Source organism: Anomaloglossus baeobatrachus, chromosome 11 (assembly GCF_048569485.1).
Source record: "Anomaloglossus baeobatrachus isolate aAnoBae1 chromosome 11, aAnoBae1.hap1, whole genome shotgun sequence".
In the NCBI taxonomy this organism is placed as follows: domain Eukaryota; kingdom Metazoa; phylum Chordata; class Amphibia; order Anura; family Aromobatidae; genus Anomaloglossus; species Anomaloglossus baeobatrachus.
The window spans coordinates 28,072,154-28,097,736 of record NC_134363.1 but is presented as its reverse complement, the minus strand read 5'-3'; the positions used below and the strand labels follow the sequence as shown (position 1 = coordinate 28,097,736).

The 25,583-nt window shown below is 44.6% G+C and overlaps 1 protein-coding gene across 1 annotated transcript; it reads right to left on the bottom strand.

Annotated features, from left to right (window-relative positions):
• Positions 1–211: 211 nt before the first annotated feature.
• Positions 212–12,291, bottom strand: LOC142257258 (protein BTG3-like). Its single transcript, XM_075329417.1, has 5 exons — positions 12,266–12,291; positions 4,505–4,697; positions 4,114–4,251; positions 3,674–3,875; positions 212–2,821 (listed from the first exon to the last, which is right to left on the bottom strand). The coding sequence occupies exons 2-5, from the start codon at positions 4,675–4,677 to the stop codon at positions 2,633–2,635; spliced, it is 702 nt and encodes a 233-aa protein (XP_075185532.1). The 5' UTR covers positions 4,678–4,697; positions 12,266–12,291; the 3' UTR covers positions 212–2,632.
• Positions 12,292–25,583: the final 13,292 nt, after the last annotated feature.

The window sequence follows — 25,583 nt, the reverse complement described above, 5'->3', positions numbered from 1 at the left end:
TATATATTATATATATATATATATTTTAATAAATTATACAATATATTATATTAAATTATACATATACATATATATATATATATATTACATAGATAGATAGATATATATCTATCTATCTCTTAAATTATATATATTAATAAATCATACATATATACATATATTGTATAATTTATAATATATATTGTATAATTTAATAAAATATATTGTATAATATATAATATAATATATAATATAATATAATATATTGTATAATATAATATATTGTAAAATATAATATATTGTAAAATATATAATAGAATAAAACTATATATATTAAAATAAGAGGACAAGGGCAGTTTTGATACCAGTCATTAAAAGTTTCCAAAAACACCAGAACTGCAAATCTCCAGTGTTTTTGTAACACTACAGCAGCTTTTTTTCCCCTCCCCATCTAGATTGGAGTTTACCTAGTACAGAATCAGTGCTGATGGGACCGAACCCTACATAATACAACCTTATCGTATTGGGGGGGGGGGGGGATTTTTGGTCGCACATGTCCGACTCGCTTGGGACTTTTTTTTTTATAATATAATCTAATGTTAAATGCATGTTCTCAATATACCAGTAAATACAATTATTTGTTAATATGGCCGGATAATTTGAAAGAAGCTTCATCGCTCCACATACTGTTATCTAAAATAACTGGATTTTCTTCAATTTCGTAAATCATAACCTCACTAAATTGCTGCCACCTGTCTACATCATCCTCCAATAAACCATGAATTAGACGTGGATGATAAGCTTTCCACCCAAGATAGAAGCTCGTGAAATTCCCAATTCTAAAGAAACTCTTCTGGGGACTTTTTTGGACTCTGAATAAATGTTTCAGCGACAAGTGGTTTATTATTTTCGGTACAGGCTGTTTTGGGTCGACCGGTTTTTGGAGCATTAAGGATTGAGCCAGTGGCATCGAATAGGTCATGAATGCGGTAAATGGTCTCTTTGGGGCGTGAGCACCAAATGTTACAACCCAATTTGCGCTAACGGTTTCAGCATTTTGAGATCTCCAATACTCTTAAAATCTTTTTTTCTTTGATCTGTATTTAAAACTATTTGGCATTATGGGTTATCTGAAAAGAAAACAGATTTGGGGGGAGATTTCTCTGTCAAACTGACTCAGTTGCGCTAAGCAACCAATCAGATTCCACCTTTCATTTTCCAAAGAGTCTGTGTAAAATGAAAAGTGGGATCTGATTGGTTGCTAAGGGCAAATGAGTCAGTTTCACTTTACACCATGTTTGATAACCCTATACACATACTGTCCACCTACTTTGACCACCCTGTATATGTCGCACAACTTTTTGGTTTCGTGCCTTGTCTGAAAAAAGGTTCTCGATCGATCATACGCAGGTCCAGCCTGATTGTTGCGGTGACAGTATGTGGCATAACACAACTGTAAATACAAACCATTTTAAAAATTTACTACTAAAATTTTCAGCCAGATATCAGATAACACTTATTTTGTTTACAGCTTGTTGCCTTGGCAACAGACCACGACTACATACGCAGTGCTCTTTTCTATTAAGCCACTGTTTTGAAGCTGGAATGCGCCATTTCTTTCTAATCCCGGCCAGGCTCAGCATAGTGCTCATAAACTGGACAGCAGTAGTGGTCGGTCGCCTAGGAAACAAGCTGTAAACAAAACTGTCCATCTTAGGAACTGATACAGATATTGATAAGCCGTAAAATGCAAAAGTGCTTGTTCGTAGAAGCACAATTTGATAAAAATCCACCCATAGAGTTAGGAATAACCCTTTAACTGAACTCTGAAGGGAAGTACCAAGTGGAAATTTCCTTGCAGTGAACACTTCTATAGTCTGTAGAACATGGTCAGCAGCAACGAGCAAAAGAATCAATCTACTCAAGTCCGGTGTCCAGCTTGGTCCTCAGTGGTCGCCAGATCAGGGCAACGTTCACGATCAGTGGTAGAGGCGCCCAGGGTGTTGGTCCGAGGATTAATAAATCCTTGAAACAATGTCCTGGTCTGGGTGCCATGTTGAACCAATCTGGACTCTGAACCAGGGTAGTTTGAATCGCTTGTCGGCCACCCATATAGAAAATATATTTGAGGGTCTTTTTGGAGATTAAAAACATAAAAGCTTCATTGATCTCAGAGGATAAAAACAAATAAAAAATTAGGTACTGACTGAAACTCCTAGGTACAATGCCTACAGATTAACTGGTGTATTGGCTACCTAGTGACCACCAGAGATGAGTTAGTTGAGATCTTACACGTTTGAGGTATCTTCATTGTGCTTGCCTATCAGCTTGTGATGCCAAGGATGAACCTTCGTGGTGGTGGGCTTTGGGTCATTAAGTAGCCATATCACAGAGCCAGGTCCTCGTCGTCAGGAATGTGAACATGGCTTAGGCATAGCTTTTATCCTGAGTGTTCCCATAAAAAAAAAAAAAAAAAAAAAAAAAAAACTTGGGCCACACGCCATAGCTGCTCGAGAAGGTCCACACCATAAAACAAAGTATCACATCTTGCTACAGAAGACTCCAATTAGTTACCAAAAGTTTAGTTCAAGTAGTTGAGGTTGAAATGTTTTTCCAGAGGTCAAAGGATAAAAAAAAAAATAAAATTCCAATTTCAAGGTTTGGTGGCAGGTGTTGAGTTTTTGGTTTTATATTTCCTGAATGGTGCCCGGGATCGAATGTTGTGATAGTATTTTGGGACCAGGTAGTACAAGGTCATGGGTTGATAGGTCGGAACAAAGCTGCCAGGGTATTGGTAGAAGACGGTGGAGGATGGAGTTGGGTTGTAGTAATACTGAGCACCCTGTCGGAGAAAGAAGTAATCAGTTATTTCATGGTACATTCACACACAATTCTAAATAATTACTCAATCACATTTTCATACATGACTCAAGATTTTTGGGATTTTAGCTGAATTGTTCCTTGAGGATCAACGGGAACAGGAAATGAAAGATTGGAGCTGATGACTCAGACAACACACAGCGTCCAGAGTCCTGCATGATGTAACAGACAGTCTGACTCGAGCGTGACTAACGATGTCTTCTCTTATCTGGTAATAACAATGCCTCCTCAATACCTTCTACTAGGTCAACATGGAGTTAGGTAGCCATTAACTCTATAATAAGGACACCTGCACCAAGTTAAACTTTACAAGTCCCATCCTATTGGGACATGTGGACATCACGGAGAAAGGCTCACAACGGTATTGACCAAAGTGGACCACCATGGTAGATTTGCCCCCAAATGGCTCCCATTAACCACAAAGTTTGATGGCCAGGCTGAACATTTCAACAATGTTAGAAGCTAGCACAATGTTTTCCAGGACCATGGTCCAAAAGCTCAATCAGTACAGTCTTCAGTGGCCACTAGACTGTAAACCCTATGAACCGATTTCCTGCATCATCTTGCTTTACATCATCCATGGTGACTCTTCACTAAATCAGACTGGCACGTCGTCAACAATGCAGTGACATTCACACGGCCCTGCATCGGGCTGGCTAATGACAAGAGTAGCCGAAGATGCCGGCTGGTAGAAGTGGTTCACCAAGGTCACCGGACCATAGTCATGGCAAAATAATTGGTTCAACGCTACTCCGCGCACCAAGAGACATTGCCCAGACCTTACTCAGTCTTTTCCCTCCTTCCTCAGACTTACCATTTTCTGAGTATGAACCGCAGCAGATTTCTTTTTCCTCCTGCCACTTTCTTCATCCTCACTGGAGCTTTCTGAAGGAGATCCGCTAATGTCTGAGCCATCGGAGTGATAGTCTGAGGTGTCTTGTTCTGGTTTCTCTACAGTCGTCTTCTTGGGTTCTTCTGGAGCCTTAACTATGAAGGGAACACAGCTGTCGCCCAACCTGAGAACAGAAGGAAATTCAGTGTGAAAATCTCTGGGGTTTTGTTTTTGGAAGACGAACCTCAAAGGAGTTGGGGAATATCCAAATGTGCCCCAGACAGGGCGTTCTTTGGAGAAAATCAAGCTAAGACTTGGATTCTTAATTAGTTCTTTGCTCGAATATATTTCATTGGACAAGTATCTGATAATCAGATTCTAGATTGATTGACTAATATGATTATTTTGTTCCAAATACTTACCGGCAGCTCACTTCTTGAGGATCAATCCAAATAGACATGTTTCTAGGAAAAGCCAACTGTGAGCAGCGCAGTCCGCTCCGAATGCAGGCCAGTAATACAGAGTCATCCACCACCAGACTGTGCTCTATCCGGATACACCTGGGATCAGAAGATAAATAGATAATGTTCAGATATTGAAATATTTCCTCAAGTTATATCACATCATCAAACTGCAGCCTGTAGATGTTTAACATCAGCAGTTTCCTTCAAAACACTCACATGAGAGGGTTTCCAAATGGTAGGACACCCCTGGACAATCAGTTAGCACCTATCCTGTGGTCCGTAGCATTTTAAACAATTATATTCTAGATATCAGGGGAGAGTAGGCAGATCCACCGATATACGTTCTTACCTGTAGGCCTGGCCTTTCTGCGGGTTATCGGGATACCAGTGTCCTTCAAACTTCTCGCAAAGGATTGAGGTCAAGGTTTCGGTAAACCGCTTGACCTGGTCATCATCCAGTTTTTGGTGTCGGTTCAGCAGTCTTACGACGTAAGACGCCCCAAGTTTGACTTCTTCATACATTGCTCGTCCAGTATCCTCTCCTAGAGAAACAGACATCGAAACGTTAAAGGATGCTCACTTACGATCTGCATGGCGGGTTGGAGGGAATAAACATCACCAGATTTAGATAGAACGTGTTGGTATAGAGACGCAAAGTGATTTCAATGTACACCAGCGACCGACCCCCCCCACCATATCAGCCAGAAGCCATAGCTGCGGCAATACCAGATCTGTTGAAGCCTCTGCTCTCTATGGATGTTCACTGCTGACTGTCGATTGGACATTCGTAGGTTCTTACTTTCATTCTCAGTATGACTAGAAGGGGTAGATTACTGGGGAAGGCTGTGTAATGTGTAACTGGCATTAGGAAGAAAAGTCCCCACATTTCCAGTGCAAAGGGGAAAAAAAAAAAATTAATATATTTTAATCCTTTCCTGTTCAGCACTGACTGGTGTAAGCCTTATAAATGAGTGTGACCCCAGCATGGGACTTAAAGTGGAAAACAACTGTCAAAACCCCGTTTTACAATATATATTTCTAAAAATAAATGAAATTGTGTAATAAAATGTATAATACATTTATAAAACATACATGCACCTTTTTTTAATTTATTAATTAGAATAATTTGAGATATATATAATATATATATATATATATATATATATATATATATATATATATATATATATATATATATATATTTTTTTTTTTTTTTTTTTTTTTTTTTAAATAAAAAATATTTTGGAAAATTATATAACTTTTTTTTGAAAAAAATTATGTATTTCTCTAAATACAAAAAAAAACAAAACACACTAATAAAATAAATAAAAATTAAATATTTATATAATTTGCATTATATACCGTAATTTTATTTTTTTAAAGAAATCTATATTTCTAAAAATAATTATAAATATAGAATAAATAATTTGTTAGACATACAAACAGTATGTCTATATGTATATAATATTCTTAAATAGAATATTTAGCAATACTGTATTTCCCATGGGAGCCAATCACAAAGCATCTTTCATTTTTTCAGAGCAGTTAAAAAATGAAAGCCAAGCTGTGATTGGTTGCTACGGGCAACAGTCTGTTTTACTCTGATGAATAAGGCCTACTGCCTCTTTATCCCATCTCCCCAAAAAAAAAAAAATAATGGCAGGATTTTTTATTTACGGCTACATAAGTACCTCAACATGAGAAAATATACCAATATCTACAAAAAAATGATACTAAACTATGGGCCCTGGTGTTCACGATAAAAAAAAAAAAAAGTTAAAAGGAATTATCCTATATCTCAAATACTTTAAATCTGGCAATAAGTGATAGCGCCCGACCAAAGCCCCATATACTTTGCAGTAGAACCTGGTTGCTAAGCTTGTGCCACTTGACAACCCAAAAGAGCCTGGTTGTTAAGGGGCTATGACCATAGCAACCAGACTATTTCAAAATCAGACAACCGACAAGGGTTTATCCGTTGCTCGCGCAATCGTGTTTATACCCCTATTTGAAGTGCACCTGCCACATTTCATGCCCAGAAGTTGTCAGACAATGACTTGTTGTGATACAGCAAAGGCCAATAAAGAGAACAGTGACTGTTATTGCTGATTATTATGTTTTTACAGGAAGTGGTTTGATCATAAAAGTTTACACTCCGGACGTGCAAACAAACGATACCCTGGTGAAAATGAGGTGACGACAGCGGCCAATGCCAGCTGTGTGCAGCCGGTGTCACTGAGGCCCGCGCTGTGTTTACACCGGGATGATGAGGACACTTAGAGAGTGACCGGAGCGGGATGAGCGGGGTTAGACGAGGTAGTGTATGGATTGTGCCGAACAGGACGACTCCTTCCATATTTCCACATAACTCTGCAGACGTCACGTCTGTAGCAGTACTAGAAACGGCAGAAACCACACAAATTACTACATGTGGTGTCATGTCCTAGGCGCCGCCGACAAAGGGGGTGCGTCGCAAGGCTCCAAAGCCGCTGACAAAAGGGGGTGCGTCGCAAGGCTCCAAAGCCGCTGACAAAAGGGGGTGCGTCGCAAGGCTCCAAAGCCGCCGACAAAAGGGGGTGCGTCGCAAGGCTCCAAAGCCGCCGACAAAAGGGGGTGCGTCGCAAGGCTCCAAAGCCGCCGACAAAAGGGGGTGCGTCGCAAGGCTCCAAAGCCGCCGACAAAAGGGGGTGCGTCGCAAGGCTCCAAAGCCGCCAACAAAAGGGGGTGCGTCGCAAGGCTCCAAAGCCGCCGACAAAAGGGGGTGCGTCGCAAGGCTCCAAAGCCGCCGACAAAAGGGGGTGCGTCGCAAGGCTCCAAAGCCGCCGACAAAAGGGGGTGCGTCGCAAGGCTCCAAAGCCGCCAACAAAAGGGGGTGCGTCGCAAGGCTCCAAAGCTGCCGACAAAAGGGGGTGCATCGCAAGGCTCCAAAGCCGCCGAGGTCTGTATTACCATTTAACAGTGTTGAGAACAGAACATTCTGCAGATGAAATGGCTGATAACAGAATGATATTCAGATGGAGAGCAAAGTGATGAAATAAACCCTGAACTTTCCGCGTAGATCTCACCAGTGATCTATTATTATGGAGAAGATGGAACAAGTGTTTTATACGGGGAAGTGACTATTACATCGGGCGAGACGAGGTGATATCACGTACCGAGGGGGGAGGGAACCTGCCGAGCAGGAAGGAAACTAAAGCTGAATTTCCAAAGTGCATCACTAATTGCTATCGCAATGCAAATCCAGTATGGAGGAAGGGATGGCAGAGCAATCGCATAAATAGCAATTCCTCCATATAACACAAAATCCTCAGTTTGATGTAACAGGTGTGAATGCACCACTGGATTTGCTTTGGATACATTAGGCACGGGTAAACCCAGTCTTATTCCCATCTAGTCACCACACACACCACACACACCACACACACCACACACACCACACACACCACACTGTTTCCCCCAACTCACGCAACACCTCCCCCCCGAGACTTATCCATCAGTCAATGGCTGCTCACTCTCCCCAGTCCTGCATGCTCGCTGCCATGGGGTAACCCTTCTGCTCTCACCATCAAGTCACATTTCCAAGCCCTTTCTACCTCCTGGCGACTTCAACGCAAAAATATTTCCCGGATCCGCAAGCTTCTGCAAAAACACTAGGGCATGCCCTCATCATCTCCCACTTCAACTACTGCAACCTCCTGCATTGTGTTACAAAACAAAGGAAGGAAGGAAGGAAAAATCCCATGACCTATTCTAAAAAAATTATCCAAATTCATTGAAACATTAGGAAGTCTTAAACCCACTTTATGCGTTTCGGGCAGAAATGTCCTCCCTCAAAGGCTTTGTTTTGTAATACAATTGTGGACGCCAGCCACCCATCCATCCCTGGTCTGTGGATCCATCAAGAAAGTGGTGCACTTACTATTTCCTTGATTCTACTCTGGCTTCCCTTCTAACACCCCTACAATCTATCCTAAACTCTGCTGCTCGACGACTAATCCCACCTCTCCTCGCTATTCCCCAGCCTCTCCAGTCTGCCAATCCCTTCACTGGCTTCCCATTGCCCAAATACGCTTTTCAAACCCTAACCGTGACCCACAAAGCCATCCACAACCTGTTTTCTCCATACATCTGTGACCTAGTCTCCCGGTACTTACCTACATGCAACCTCTGATCCTCACAAGATCTCCTTCTCTACTCACCTATCATCTCCTCTTCCCACAATCTCATACAAAATTTCTTCCACACATCCCCATACTCTTGAACCTTCTACCACAATATATTAGACTCCCCTACCATGGAATCCTTCAGAAGGAACCTGAAGACCTATCTCTTGACAAGCCTACAACCTACAGTAACCCTCAGTCCATTAGACCACTGCACAACTATCTCCACCCTCACCTACTGTATCCTCACCCATCCCTTGTAGACTGAGCTCTCGCGGCCAGGGTCCTCTCTTCCTGCACGACGCTCTACCCCAACACATCAGACTCACCTACCATGGAAACCTTCAGAAGGAACCTGAAAACCTATCTCTTCTGACAAGTTAACAACCTGCACTAACCCTAAGTCCACTAGACCACTGCACGACCATCTCTACCTTCACCAACTGTATCCTCACCCATTCCTTGTAGACTGTGAGCCCTCATGGTCTGGATCTTCTCTTCCTGCACGACTCTCTGCCCCAACAGAGACTCTCACCTACCATGGAAATCTTTAGAAGGAACCTGAAGACCTATCTCTTCCGACAAGCCTACAACCTACAGTAACCCTCAGTTCACTATACCACTGCACGACCATTTCCATCATCTAATGTATCCTCACCCATCCAGTGTAGACTGAGCTCTCGCAGTCAGGGTCCTCTCTTCCTGCACGATTCTGCCCCAACCTGTCAGGCTCTTCACACAATCATATACAAGATTTCTCCTGTGCCTCCCCCATACTCTGGAACCCTCTACTACAACATCAGACTCTCACCTACCATGGAAACCTTTAGAAGGAACCTGAAGACCCACCTCTTCCGAGAAACCTACAACCTTCAGTCACCCTCAAGTCCACTAGAGCACTGCACGACCAACTCTACATTCATCTACTGTATCCTCAGCCTACAAGGTGGTCCCCATTGCTGCTGAATGCGCCTTACGGTTTTTGCCATGATCACAACTTGTCATCTATGTACACCGAATAGGGGGGTCCCACCGGACTTGTCCATTTCCATCAGATCCCAGAATTTGAATGTAGCACGCTCGGTTAACATCCAAAAGACTCGAGACAACCGATCATGTGAATAGGTGACAAGCTGCGTTTATGGGAAAACCCCATTTTTTGGTGGAAATCCCTGCAACAATGAGGTTCCCAATCTACGGTTAATTACATGACACTGGGACTTTCCCGAACCCAAATAGAAAGTGAGTAAAATACCGCACTCCACCCCCCAATACTACTGCATGATGACAAAATAAACAGGATGATGAAATGCAGCACCTGTGAACGAACAGGAAATCACACCCAGCACAGCGTGGTGCCAGGAGTGGCTCTCATGGATCATGGGAGAAAAGGATATCCAGCTCCTGTAGAAAACGATTAATGGATTTAAAACATTGATGTTAAAATAGGGTAAAAATGTGAAAAACTTGGCCGGCGCGTTTCAAGCGATACTAAAAATAATGGCGTAAGAAATGTGAAACACTTGACCTACGCGTTTCAAGCGACCTACATTCTCATGGATCGTTCTAGATCCAAAAATGCTAACATGAAGGCAAAATATTTATCCATTGGTCCACACACAAAGGCATCAAAAGTCATTACTCCAGATTCCCTAGACAAAGCCAAAATGGGCGAAACCTTGATTGGGACAAAATATATCCAGAGTGCTTCTACCGTAAAGGCCCGGGAGGTGGTGGTGGGGAGGGGGGGGGGGGTTGCAACTATCCTGCTGGTCAAAACTGCAGCCCCATACTGGGTGCTACACTAGTGATAGGCAAAGTGGACCACAAGAGAAAAGGACACATAAGGAGGGACTATATATGTACAGCTGACCCATTGGTCATCCAATGTATATGGGGGCCTCCTAAATGGGAATAAGAGAAAGATCACAATTGAAATTTAAGATAAGTCGCCGGGGATAGGTTGCCGCCAGAGGTGCTTGGCAGTGACGAAAAGGTTTCCATATACATAAAGTAGGCATTAGTTGGACTAAACTCTTGTAAGGTGACTGCTTCCATCCTTTGCATACTCTTGGGTTTGGCTGATCATACTAATGGGGAGAGAAGAGTAAGCACCTTATCTCCCTTGAGAATAACAGGATCAGGCATGTCCGATAGTCAACATGACCAATCTTTATAGGAGTTATGAATTCCATATACATTTTAGGTCAGTCAGAAATGGCAGGTATCTATCTATTGTGTTAAACCACCTTAAAGGGGATGTCCAGGATGGAGATATTAAAGATGTATCCTTCAGATATGCCACTAATCAGCTATTACTAGCTTCACTGGCCGTAAACAGTGTAAAGAGCCGGCGAAGCAAAGCTTTAAATACTATGTAGTGGCCGGTCTCCAGGACTGCAGTTTAGCTGTTATAGATGTGAACAGGAGCCAAGCTGCAGTATAGAGAACGGTGGACGGATTTGAGGGATGTCGCTCCAGTGTTGTACACTACTTCTAGCAGCTGGTGGGGGTTCTGCATGTAGAACCCCCTCCAATCTGATATTGATGACATATCCCGAGGGAAGTACTGGACACCACCTTTAAGAAGCAAAATGGACCTCAAGAAGAAGGGAAGAAAACATAAAGTTTGACTGTGGCACCCCTTGTGAAATGACTGCCCCATGTGGCAGCCCCTGCGAAATGACCGCTCCAAGTGGCACCACCTGCGAAATGACCGCTCCAAGTGACACCACCTGTGAAATGACCGCTCCAAGTGGCACCCCCTGCGAAATGACCGCTCCAAGTGGCACCCCCTGCGAAATGACCGCTCCAAGTGGCACCCCCTGCGAAATGACCGCTCCAAGTGGCACCCCCTGCGAAATGACCGCTCCAAGTGGCACCCCCTGCGAAATGACCGCTCCAAGTGGCACCACCTGCGAAATGACCGCTCCAAGTGGCACCACCTGCGAAATGACCGCTCCAAGTGGCACCCCCTGCGAAATGACCGCTCCAAGTGACACCCCCTGCGAAATGGCCGCTCCAAGTGACACCCCCTGCGAAATGACCGCTCCAAGTGGCACCCCCTGCGAAATGACCGCTCCAAGTGGCACCCCCTGCGAAATGACCGCTCCAAGTGGCACCCCCTGCGAAATGACCGCTCCAAGTGGCACCCCCTGCGAAATGACCGCTCCAAGTGGCACCCCCTGCGAAATGACCGCTCCAAGTGACACCACCTGTGAAATGACCGCTCCAAGTGGCGCCACCTGTGAAATGACCGCTCCAAGTGGCGCCAAAGAGGAGATTGTGACCTTGGGTCAATTTCACATGATGCTCCCAATACTGGTAAATCCCGTTACACCAGCCATCAACAGTCAGGGGTGAGTAGGTCACATCCCACCTGGCCTGAAGGTCTGGCTGTGAGCTCAATCTTTACATACAATGGAGATGACCACTGGTCTTTCAAGTCCAGTAGTGATACCCCCCTCCCCCGAGACACAACAGCACAGACGGTTTTTTCTGTTTCTAGGAAACCTGTTATGGTGCCCCGATCCTTTCTGCCTGTGAGGTCACCACACGTGCCTTAGCATTGTGTTTTCCAATACTTCTGCCCATGCGGCCACCACCATGAACACACAGGCAAATCAGACACCAAACACAGGGATCAAGACGGACTACAAGTCCCAGCAGAGTCTACAAAGTAGTAAACAAGCTAAAGCAATAAAAGGTAAAAGTCACTACAAAACTCCGCAGATAATCCTGGAGCTTGAAGGACTACAAGCCTCAGCAGTCCTTCCTTTCCTCACATTGCCAACCCTGACCTTATAAAACATATGTATCATACATCAGCACAGACAGGGTTAACTCCGTACTAAGTCTATAAGGATGGCGCACATGGAGCCCCACTAGGAGCTGAGGGGACACGTTGGGAGCTGAGGGGACCCCCACTAGGAGCGGAGGGCACTCACCTGGCGCTGCTGCAGCTGCCGCTTCCCGGCTCTTTGTGTGTGAGGAGTGAGCGCAGATTGCAGGACTTCCCGCACAAGGCTCGTGACTCACACTCAGGGGGAGGGAATCCCAGCCGTGATGTCACACGCCTTATATGGACATCCTGGGAGCATCACAGCTGGTAAAGCCCCCTGCACGAGGTACACAGAGGATAGCACGTGGGGACACTGGGAAGCTGCCCCGGCCTACAATGCACAGTGCACGGCACCCAGGGACCTGACCTGCAGCTCTACATACAGATATATTTATCTACTTACTATTTCATTCCAAAAAATAAACAAACACAAATAATAATAATAAATAATAAATAAAATATTTAAAGACATTTTTTAAATATAATCTAATAATAATTATTAATAATAAATAATATTTAATTAATAATACAATATTACTATAAATTATAATTAATATTAATAATAATAATAAAATAATAAAATATAATAAAAAATATATTTAAACCATGAAATATTTAAATATATATTTTTAAATACAATATAATATGTTATTAATTAATACAATATTTAAATTATAAATTAAATATTTACATAAATTATTAATAATATATTAAAATATTAAAATATATTTTAACCATATATTTACATACCATTTTTAAATATAATATAATAATTAATAATATGATTAATTAATTAAAATATTTAAATTATTATATATTCGAATAAAATATAATTATTATGAATAATAATAATAAAATATAATAAAAATATATTTAAACCATCAAATATTTAGATATATTTTTTAAATACAATATAATATGTTATTAATTAATTAAATATTTAAATTATAAATTAAATTATTATTATTAATAATAATAATAATATATTAAAATATATTTTAACCATATAATATTTACAAACAATTTTTAAATATAATATAATAAATAATAATATGATTCATTAATTTACATATTTAAATTATAATATATTGGAATATTTTTTTTTATTATGAATAATAATAATAAAAATATAATACTATATTTAAACCATAAAATATTTACATGCCATTTTTTAAATATAAAATAATTAATTAATAGTGTGTAATTAAATAAAATATTCAAATAATAAAATATTTGAATAAAATATAATAATTAAGAATAGTAATAATAATAATTATTATTATTATTTTAAAATAGTTACATACAATAAAATAAAAATATTGTTTGTTATTAATAATAAATAGTAGCAATGTACCATACTCAAATATTTATATAAAATATAATAATAATAATATATTGAAACACTAACATATGTTTTACAAAAAGTATGTAAATAACGATTTATATATATATAATATAAGAACAGAACTGGCCCAATTCCACGTGTCCCCCCCAAAAAAATAAATAAATAAAAAAAACCTTTTTTATATATATATATATATATATATATATATATATATGTATATATATATATATATATATATATATATATATAAAAGTTTTTTTTTATTTATTTATTTTTTGGGGGGGGACACGTGGAATTGGGCCAGTTCTGTTCTTAGGGAGGTCACGGCGACAGGGCCCGACTCAGTGACCCTGGCGATGTTGTTTAAATGGGGCATATACTGTATATTTACAGGGGATGATACTTTGTGATGCCGCCTGTGGTGTTCAGCCAAATATGGCTGACGCTACTTAGATGGGACCGTTGGGGCAGATGGTGACGCAGCTGAGATGGTACAGCTCCCCACAGGTGGGCAATTGTAGGTAGTTTTCAGCCAGTGGGATGTTTGAATTAGCGCGGGGCTGGCGCAGACAATGAGTCTAGGACACAGCGGGATGCAGTCACTCACAAGTTCTTTACTCACAGCTGTCAGATCCAGATTATCACGGCCAAACGGTCAAATGCTGCCCTTGGAGTACTGAGTCTGGCGGTGATAGGATCCAGCCGATCCCCAGGTAATTCTGAGGCACAAACCGGTGTTTCTTTCTTTGTCCCTTTCCTGGTCGTCTTCCTGCGCTGGCTTCGCCCTCCTGCCCCGCGTCTCACACACGGTGCCCTGAGCCGGTGTCCGCGGACCCTGTTTTGTCCGCGGACCCTGTTTTGGGAGGCTCCTCTGCCCTATCCCCTGGCCCTCTGTGATCACCTTTTCAGTGGATTTGCGTGTGGTTGTGGCTTCGGCACATGAAGATACCTCAGCCTCCGGTTTTGCTAGCTGAGCCTGGTTGTTCTCCACTAGTCTAGGGGCCAGTCCCCTTTGCGGCCTAGTCCCTCGACACTGGTCACACTGAGACACTGAGAGCCCACGGGTGGATCGCTCACTTCCTGTGGCTCTAGGACCCCTTCTTCCTTTACTTCCACCTGGTCCTAGGATGAGCTCCTCCAGCTCCAGTCCTCAGGACCTCTCCCGTCCGCTTCCTCCTTCATTCTGCACTCCGTTCTAAGTGTCCACCCACTAACTAACCCCACATCCAGACTGGCTCCAGTACTACTGTCCTCTCCCTGAGGAGCATCTCGCTCTAACCCTGGCCTGATGGACTGTAGCTATACTAAGAGTGTGTGTGTACAACGGTCTGTGTGCTCCTCTTTACCAGGGAATGGGGTACCACACCTATGGCTGAGGTGCAGTACCTCTGTGGCGACTGGACCCTCAGGGGCACCACATATACAGTACAGACCAAAAGTTTGGACACACCTTCTCATTCAAAGAGTTTTCTTTATATTCACATTGAAGCCATCAAAACTATGAATTAACACATGTGGAATGAAATACTTAACAAAAATGTGTGAAACAACTGAAAATACAGTTAGGTCCAGAAATATTTGGACAGTGACACAATTTTGGCGAGTTGGGCTCTGCATGCCACCACATTGGATTTGAAATGAAACCTCTACAACAGAATTCAAGTGCAGATTGTAACGTTTAATTTGAAGGTTTGAACAAAAATATCTGATAGAAATTGTAGGAATTGTACACATTTCTTTACAAACACTCCACATTTTAGGAGGTCAAAAGTAATTGGACAAATAAACCAAACCCAAAAAAAAAATTTTAGTTTCAATATTTTGTTGCGAATCCTTTGGAGGCAATCACTGCCTTAAGTCTGGAACCCATGGACATCACCAAACGCTGGGTTTTCTCCTTCTTAATGCTTTGCCAGGCCTTTACAGCCGCAGCCTTCAGGTCTTGCTTGTTTGTGGGTCTTTCCGTCTTAAGTCTGGATTTGAGCAAGTGAAATGCATGCTCAATTGGGTTAAGATCTGGTGATTGACTTGGCCATTGCAGAATGTTCCACTTTTTTGCACTCATGAACTCCTGGGTAGCTTTGGCTGTATGCTTGGGGTCATTGTCCATCTGTACTATGAAGCGCCGTCCGATCAACTTTGCGGCATTTGGCTGAATCTGGGCTGAAAGTATATCCCGGTACACTTCAGAATTCATCCGGCTACTCTTGTCTGCTGTTATGTCATCAATAAACACAAGTGACCTAGTGCCATTGAAAGCCATGCATGCCCATGCCATCACGTTGCCTCCACCATGTTTTACAGAGGATGTGGTGTGCCTTGGATCATGTGCCGTTCCCTTTCTTCTCCAAACTTTTTTCTTCCCATCATTCTGGTACAGGTTGATCTTTGTCTCATCTGTCCATAGAATACTTTTCCAGAACTGAGCTGGCTTCATGAGCTGTTTTTCAGCAAATGTAACTCTGGCCTGTCTATTTTTGGAATTGATGAATGGTTTGCATCTAGATGTGAACCCTTTGTATTTACTTTCATGGAGTCTTCTCTTTACTGTTGACTTAGAGACAGATACATCTACTTCACTGAGAGTGTTCTGGACTTCAGTTGATGTTGTGAACGGGTTCTTCTTCACCAAAGAAAGTATGCGGCGATCATCCACCGCTGTTGTCATCCGTGGACGCCCAGGCCTTTTTGAGTTCCCAAGCTCACCAGTCAATTCCTTTTTTCTCAGAATGTACCCGACTGTTGATTTTGCTACTCCAAGCATGTCTGCTATCTCTCTGATGGATTTTTTCTTTTTTCAGCCTCACGATGTTCTGCTTCACCTCAATTGAGAGTTCCTTAGACCGCATGTTGTCTGGTCACAGCAACAGCTTCCAAATGCAAAACCACACACCTGTAATCAACCCCAGACCTTTTAACTACTTCATTGATTACAGGTTAACGAGGGAGACGCCTTCAGAGTTAATTGCAGCCCTTAGAGTCCCTTGTCCAATTACTTTTGGTCCCTTGAAAAAGAGGAGGCTATGCATTACAGAGCTATGATTCCTAAACCCTTTCTCCGATTTGGATGTGAAAACTCTCATATTGCAGCTGGGAGTGTGCACTTTCAGCCCATATTATACATATAATTGTATTTCTGAACAGGTTTTTGTAAACAGCTAAAATAACAAAACTTGTGTCACTGTCCAAATATTTCTGGACCTAACTGTATGTCTTATATTGTAGGCTCTTCAAAGTAGCCACCTTTTGCTTTGATTACTGCTTGGCATTCTCTTGGCATTCTCTTGATGAGCTTCAAAAGGCAGTCACCGGAAATGGTTTTACAACAGTCTTGAAGGAGTTCCCAGAGATGCTTAGCACTTGTTGGCCCTTTTGCCTTCACTCTGCGGTCCAGCTCACCCCAAACTATCTCGATTGGGTTCATATCTGGTGACTGTGGAGGCCAGGTCATCTGGCGTAGTACCCCATCACTCTCCTTCTTACTCAAATAGCCCTTACACAGCCTGGAGGTGTGTTTGGGGTCATTGTCCTGTTGAAAAATAAATGATGGTCCAACTAAACGCAAACCGGATGGAATAGCACGCCGCTGCAAGATGCTGTGGTAGCCATGCTGGTTCTGTATGCCTTCTATTTTGAATAAATCCCCAACAATGTCACCAGCAAAGCACCCCCACACCATCACACCTCCTCCCCCATGCTTTACGGTGGGAACCAGCCATATAGAGTCCATCCGTTCACCTTTTCTACAAAGACACGGTGGTTGGATCCAAAGATCTCAAATTTGGCCTCATCAAACCAAAGCACAGATTTCCACTGGTCTAATGTCCATTCCTTATGTTCTTTAGCCCAAACAAGTCTCTTCTGCTTGTTGCCTGTCCTTAGCAGTGGTTTCCTAGCAGCTATTTTACCATGAAGGGCTGCTGCACAAAGTCTCCTCTTAATACTTGTCCTAGAGATGAGAAGGTGTGTCCAAACTTTTGTTCTGTACTGTATATGATCCTGGCCTGTACTATAGAGCTATATTACACCCTCTGTGTGCCTCCATATAACAGCGGGACCTCACATTGTACATTCTGCCATACAGTGCTGAAATGATACTGATTCAGTGACCAAAGGCCGGCACCGTACAACTAAGTATAATGTCTAGATACTGTTATACAATTGTTAGCCCCTTCCTGATAGGTGATATAAATGTTCAAAACATATACGTACAGGGCAGGTGTCGGCTGTATTATACAGCCGGCATCTGTCTTTAGTAGCAGCAATTTGGTGCCCATTACTGCCCCCCACAGCTGAACACAATTGTTAACCCAATGGGTTGCCACTGCAGCCCCCTGAAGGCCCATCACCACCATTTTTCGTATTCCAATGATGCCCAGCCATGGGCGTTCATGATTGTTTTACTATATACCGCAATGATAAAGTATTGCAGTATAAAGTGACACGCCTGCGCCAGGGCCGTGGGGCACTCGTTACTTGGCCGCGGTTCTGCTTCTGGGACGTTGTGGTGGTGAGGCCCGGTTCCGTGCCCCCGGAGGTGTCGTTTTAATATGAAGGGGATGATGACAGTTTATTCGTGACGCCACCTGTGGTATGTGACAAGTTAGATGCTTAGATGGTGCAGCTCTCCACAGGTAGAGCTGGGCCCCAAGGTGAATGAGGGTAATAGTAGGCGATGTCGGGAGTGTAGGGCTGGAGACGCAGACATATAACGGAGCGACACAGAGATGCAGTCTCAAGGTGTTTACTCACTGCAGCAGGCTCCAAGGTAACACGACTAGTCAGTGACCGCATTTGGAGTGCCGGGGCTTCACTGTGATGGGGTACAGTTGATCCCGGATAGTTCGGAGATCAAGACTGGTGCACTTTTCTTATGCTCCTTCCCTGGTCGTCTTCCTGCGCTGACTTCTTTCCCACCTGTCCCGCGCCTATGCGTACAGTGCCCTGAGCCGGTGTCCTCGGGCCCTGTCGGGTGGCTTGAAGCTCTATCCCTCGGCCCTATGTAGTCACCTACCAGAAGATTCGTGTACAGAGTTGGCTTTGGTACTAGATGGTCCTCAGCCTCTGATTTTACTAGCAGAGCACGTTGGCTCTTCTCCCCTAGTCTAAGGACCAGTCCCCGATCTGCGGCCAAGTCCTTCCACTTCAAGGTTGTATGTGGAACGAGGTCATGGGCGTATGGTGCACTTTCCGTGGTCTCTAGGACTCCTTTTGTCTGTGCCCGGCCGAGCTGTACCAGCTCCAGGCCACAGGTCTTCACTCCTCCACTTCTCCTTCCAGCTCACTGCCTGACGCTACCGTGTACCCAACTCACTAGACTCCACCCCCAGACCATGTCGGATTAGGGGGAAGGAGGTACCATCACCAGTGTTGGCTATACATAGCATTAATGGAACCAAGCCCTAACCCTGAGCCGGTGGAGAGCTGGTAATTGAGGTGTTGTGTGTGTTCTGTGTGCATACCGGTGGATGACCTCCTCCGTACCAGGGATGGGATACCACACCTCTGGCTGAGGTGCAGTACCTCTGTGGCGACTGAAGCCTCAGGGGCACCACATAAAGCACAAGTGGTTAAATGATCAAGTCTCCTATAGGGACTAAAAAAAGAAAGAAGTGATCAAAAAGAGTGTTGAAAACAATAAAAACATAAAAAAAGTATAAAAGTCACCTGCAGGGTTACCCGCATTTGTCGCCTCGCCCTTCAAAAGCGCAATAAGTGATAAAAAACTCATATATACCCCAAAAATACCAGCAACAAATATCCGCTCGCCTCTCAAAACCCGAATTCTTGCACAGCACCAAGTAAAAAATAAAGTCTCAGAAAATGGCAAAACTTTTATTTATTTATTTATATTTGCAACCTTTTGGTCACTTTCATTATTATTGTGACTTTTGAAAAGTGAAATCCATCCGGCCCCGACGCTCTCACCCTCTTGCTGCAGTGTTACACTTTGCTCGGTGGTGACTCACAGACGGTTACACAACATCCTGCTCACTATCATGTGTTTGGGATTGGAGACGTTAGCGGCCCGGAGGCAGAGAGAGTAAAATCTCGCACACGTCGCCTCTGAGATCATGAGGACGGGATGAAAACAAACACATCAGCATATAGAGGAGACGTCTGAGCAGGGGCGTAACTACCGCGGTCGCAGGGGTCGCGATTGCGACCGGGCCCGCAGGTTAGGGGCCCGCGCTGCAGATCAGCAGCCGCTCCTGTCAGTGAGAGCGGTTCCTGCATTTTCAGTAGCAGCGGCCGGGCAGCGTGAGCTCTGCCCCCTCCAGTCTCTGCACGTGAGTACTGTACACTGTGCTGCCGGCCTCTGCAGGAGATATAACAGGTGAGGGCAGCAGCGCAGGCTGTAAATACTCTGCCTCCCTTCCATCGCTCTGTGCAGTCACCGACAGCGTCTGATTATTTATTTACTGATGTGCGATCATGTGGAGAGGGGTGGGCTGTGGCAGGAAAGTGCATCTGACCTTCTTTACGTTCTATGTTATCTTAATGTAATAATGTGTGCTGCTTTGGACACTTTGGGATTTGGGGGGGGGGGGGGTGAGGCTGATCAGGTGATGGGGGCCAGCCCACAGAATCAGGCACAATGTGAGCAGAGGGGGGGGAGTGTTTGCAGCAGTTTGATGAAAGCCGCACAGCCAGGTCCTGTATCTAAATCCAGCTAAATTACTGTGCACTGCTCTGCTACATACACAGATGCCCTTGTGCACATGTGGCTTTTTTCATGCGTTTTTCCTTGCTTTTTTAATCTATAAAAGCAAGGAAAAATCATCTCAGCAAAGTCTGAGAATCGTGACTTGCTGTGCCCACGCTGTTTTTTGCAGTTTTTGTTGCTGAAAATAGAAGCAGTGTGTCAGTTGTTTCTGCATTTTTTTCCTGCTTTTTAACCAATTGACTTCAATGGAGTCAGTGAAAAATGCAGGAAAAAACGCATGTGTAATGCCCACGTTGAATATTTGTGTGTTATATGCTTTTTTGACGTCACTGGGGCTCCCTGCAGCCATTTCCTTATCTCAGTCTTTACTGCAGGACATTACTTCTGGGAAGTCTGGTGATATCACACGGTGAATCGAGTTCATGCCTGCGGATCACCGGAGAGTCCTGCAGATCCGCCGCCATGAACTCAGTTCACCTTGTGATGTCACCAGGGTTTCCTGCACCTAGGCCTTGTGGTCTTTACCACGGGACCTTGTTGCAGGGAACTCTTGTGATGGAGGTGCCCTGGTTTGTGAGGCGATCCATACTTCAGGAAACCGGGGTCATCATGGTGATGACCCAGGGTTGCCATGGCAGTGATCGGATCCCTGTGATTGCACTACAGGGACCCGATCGCCAGAGAGGGGTAAGCGATTCCTCTCCCTGCCTTCTGAATGTAGCAATCACATTGATTGCAGCATTTAGAGGGTTAAACTGCCGAGAGCGGCACGGGTACTGCTCCTGGCAGCGAGAGCCAGGACCTGGCGACCGCGGGGGTACAGCGCTTGAACCCCCATGATTGCCATGACTAAAAAACGCTCAAAAAGAAGTAGGTGAAAAAACACGCAAACGCAATAAAAAATGCTCATTTTTTTCAGTTGCTTTTTTTTGTTCCAAACATGCGTTTTTATGTGTAGATTTTCTGCACATAAAAACGCAATGTGAGCACATGGCCTAAAGTAGATTTGATGCAGTATGTCCTGGGAGGGTGCTTTATCTTCACAATACGTGAGCTGACTTCAGCAGCCAATAGTTGGTGGTTGGGGTGAGGAGAGCAGGCAGGGGCCTAACAATCACAGACGCAGAGATTGTTACCAGGCCCAAAGGTACAGGGGACCAGCCGACCCCAGCTCCTACTTCAGCTGGATGAGCGTCTGAGGGCTAAAATGCATCACAGCACATAGACCCGCTAGGTCCCTGCACTGCGATACACGCTGCCGGGCAAACAGTGGCTGGCAGCTGACGTCCATACCGTGACTGGGGGCAGAGCATGGTAGTACTGTCATGCTCTATAGCACGCACTCCGATGTCAGCTGCAGGCCACTCCGCGCTCGCTACAGAGGACACTTGGTGATGTGGGAGCAGAGGCAAGATGAGTAGAATTTTTTTAAAATTATTTATATTTTTTTAATTATGCATTAGAGACAGGACAGGATTTAAAACGCTACAGGTGCCCATTCATCTGACCAACGTCCGGAGGGGGGCCCAGGTCCAACTTTCGCACCGGGGCCCATCACACTCTAGTTACGCCACTGCGTCTGAGGAATGTACGGGACGCCAGATTCCTCCAGGGATGACTGGATCCAGGACTGGCGGGAAATCATTAAACTGGTTTTTAAGACAGGTAGTGAAATGTACACAGAGGTGCGTTGCAAAATACACAGTATGGGAAGAGGCAGAACTGGAGCTCATGAACCTCATTTACCAAGTGTCTTCCCATCCCGACATCTTATCCAGATCTTTTTGTTATATTGTACTATCAAGGTCAGTTTTTAATATCCTACATAGTTTGGTGTCGTCAGCAAAGACTGACACTTTACTATCAATCCCATCCACAAGGTCATTAATAGTGTTGAGCGGACCCGGATCCGAAAAAATCCGGATCCGCGCGGTTTGAGCGGCAGATCCGAGTCCGACCCGGACCCTGGATTCCGGGTGCACGATCCGGATCCGGGTTTTTTTTTTTTCCTCTCACTCTCTCTCTCTCTTCCTCTCCCTCTCTCCCTCTCTCTCGCTCTCATCCCGGATTCCACTCCCCATTGATTTACATGGGCCCGGATTCCGGATCAGATCCGGACTTCTTTGACAACCCGACTCAGATCCGCCGGCCCCGGATTATTAGCGATCCGCTCAACTCTACAGACCCCTGCGTTACCCCACTGCTCCCAGTACAGACCCCTGCGGTCCCCACTGCTCCCAGTACAGATCGTTGCAGTCCCCACTGCTCCCAGTACAGATCGCTGCAGTCCCCAATACTCCCAGTACAGATCGCTGCAGTCCCCAATACTCCCAGTACAGATCGCTGCAGTCCCCAATGCTCCCAGTACAGATCGCTGCAGTCCCCAATGCTCCCAGTACAGATCCCTGCAGTTCACACTGCTTTCTGTTCAGATCCCTGTGGTCCCCACTGTTCCCAGAACAAATCCCTGCAGTCCCCACTGCTCCCAGTACAGATCCCTGTGGTCCACACTGCTCCAAGTTCAGATCCCTGTGGTTCCCACTGCTCCCAGTACAGATCCCTGTGGTCCACACTGCTCCAAGTTCAGATCCCTGTGGTTCCCACTGCTCCCTATAAAGATCCCTGTGGTTCCCACTGCTCCCAGTACAGATCCCTGTAGTTCCCACTGCTCCCAGTACAGATCCCTGTGGTTCCTACTGCTCCCAGTACAGATCCCCGTGGTTCCCACTGCTCCCAGTACAGATCCCCGTGGTTCCCACTGCTCCCAGTACAGATCCCCGTGGTCCACACTGCTCCAAGTTCAGATCCCTGTGGTCCACACTGCTCCAAGTTCAGATCCCTGTGGTCCCCACTGCTCCCAGTAAAGATCCCTGTGGTTCCCACTGCTCCCAGTACAGATCCCTGTGGTTCCCACTGCTCCCAGTACAGATCCCCGTGGTTCCCACTGCTCCCAGTACAGATCCCCGTGGTTCCCACTGCTCCCAGTACAGATCCCCGTGGTTCACACTGCTCCCAGTACAGATCCCCGTGGTTCACACTGCTCCCAGTACAGATCCCCGTGGTTCACACTGCTCCCAGTCAGATCCCCGTGGTTCACACTGCTCCCAGTACAGATCCCTGCCGTCCCCACTGCTCCCAGTACAGATCCCTGCCATCCCCATTGTTCCCAGTACAGATCCTTGCCGTCCCCACTGTTCCCAGTACAGATCCCTGCCATCCCCACTGTTCCCAGTACAGATCCCTGCCGTCCCCACTGCTCCCAGTACAGATCCCTGCCATCCCCACTGTTCCTAGTACAGATCCCTGCCGTCCCCACTGTTCCCAGTACAAATCCCTGCCGTCCCCACTGCTCCCAGTATAGATCCCTGCCATCCCCACTGTTCGCAGTACAGATCCCTGCCGTCCCAACTGTTCCCAGTACAGATCCCTGCCATCCCCACTGCTCCCAGTACAGATCCCTGCCATCCCCACTGTTCCCAGTACAGATCCCTGCCGTCCCCACTGCTCCCAGTACAGATCTCTGCAGTTCACACTAATTTCTGTACAGATCCCTGTGGTCTCCACTGCATCCAGTACAGATCCCTGCGGTCCCCACTGTGGTGAGCGAGCATGCTCACCAATGCTCGATACTCGGTCGAGCATCAACACGCTAGTGTACACTCAATAGTCCGCCGAGTTCGTGGGTTCTTGAGCGCCATGCTCGAGTCCACCTCCACGTTTTACCGCTGTTAGACAGCCAACCAACATGCGAGGATTGCATGCCATACACAGTAATGAAAAGAAGAGAACCATACGACCAAAATCCAAGTGCAAAAAGTGAGATCTTTATTAGTAGGGGTAGGTGCAGGGCGGCACAATACAAGTGGGACGACAGACAATCAGACACTGACCATATTAGAAGACAGTCAATAATTGCAATATTACAACCATGTAAAAATCACAAAACCTCAATCACCATGTGTACATAGGGGAGACCATTGAAATCCGCACTCCCAATTTAAAAAAATTATTATAGATGTCCACCGAGTGGAAAATGTCATCACAATTGTTATTACAGGGACAGGGGATTTACCCGTATATCCCATGTATCAACCTACTCATAGAAATCCAATGTGTAGACAATTTCAATGGAGTCCCAAACTATGCACTTAGATACTTCTCGCCGAAACGGCCGTCGGGAAGGACGCGGACAACATCCACTGACCACTAATCCCTCAGGTATAGTGCTCTTCCGTAATACTGGCATGATTTTGTGAGGTCCTCCCTATATACAGAGGTACTGTGGTGCAATAGTAAGGACCCACGCTAACTAGTCATATGGAAATGCTAGTTTTCTCTATATATAATGGTATAGCCTTTCCTGAGTGATGTCATACGTCCATTGGTAATCTGTGTGCAATCCTGGGCATGGTCATGACTACAGTCTGTTTATGATGCCCATTGTGGGTTTACAGAGTGATGTTAATGCATATGATAATACATTGATTGCATCATGCTCTTGATGCTCCTGCATAGTGTGTCTACTCTGGATTGATGTTTACTCAGGATATGCCTCTAGCGAGATCTCATCATCTAAGTGCATAGTTTGGGACTCCATTGAAATTGTCTACACATTGGATTTCTATGAGTAGGTTGATACATGGGATATACGGGTAAATCCCCTGTCCCTGTAATAACAATTGTGATGACATTTTCCACTCGGTGGACATCTATAATAATTTTTTTTAAATTGGGAGTGCGGATTTCAATGGTCTCCCCTATGTACACATGGTGATTGAGGTTTTGTGATTTTTACATGGTTGTAATATTGCAATTATTGACTGTCTTCTAATAAGGTCAGTGTCTGATTGTCTGTCGTCCCACTTGTATTGTGCCGCCCTGCACCTACCCCTACTAATAAAGATCTCACTTTTTGCACTTGGATTTTGGTCGTATGGTTCTCTTCTTTTTGTTATTAACTGCGACTTGTCCTCAGTCCCCATCCAGGATTCTATACATATTATGATGGTTACTATTTATACTTATGTCTGGTAAATCATGGTGTGGCTGTGGTTTCTTTTGAACATACACAGTAATGGCATAGCCATGTTGGCAGACACACTGCAGCTCCAGGAGTGTTGATGTAGGAGAGCTTAGATTACAGCAGGGCTTGTACACTTGCATCCTTTAGTGCCTTTCATGTGACACTAAAGGGTGTTTTTAGCTTAAAAAATAATTTTAAAAAGTTGCCGTGGTGTCCCCCCTATTTTTGATAACCAGCAAAGGTATAGCAGACAGCTGGAGGCTGGTATTATCAGGCTGGGAAGGTCCATAGTTATTGGCCACTTCCCAGCCTAAAAATAGCAGCCCACAGCCACCCCAGAATTGAGGCATTCATTAAATGTGCCAGTTCTGGCGCCTTACCCGCCTCTT

Excerpts from the sequence above, each read along its gene's own strand:
- LOC142257258 (XM_075329417.1), bottom strand. The coding sequence starts at position 4,677 with ATGTATGAAGAAGTCAAACTTGGGGCGTCTTACGTCGTAAGACTGCTG. Across the intron at positions 3,876-4,113 it reads CCTCAAGAAGTGAGCTGCCG|GTTGGGCGACAGCTGTGTTC; the intron begins GTAAGTATTTGG and ends TTCTGTTCTCAG. Across the intron at positions 2,822-3,673 it reads CGGTTCATACTCAGAAAATG|GGTGCTCAGTATTACTACAA; the intron begins GTAAGTCTGAGG and ends TTTCTCCGACAG.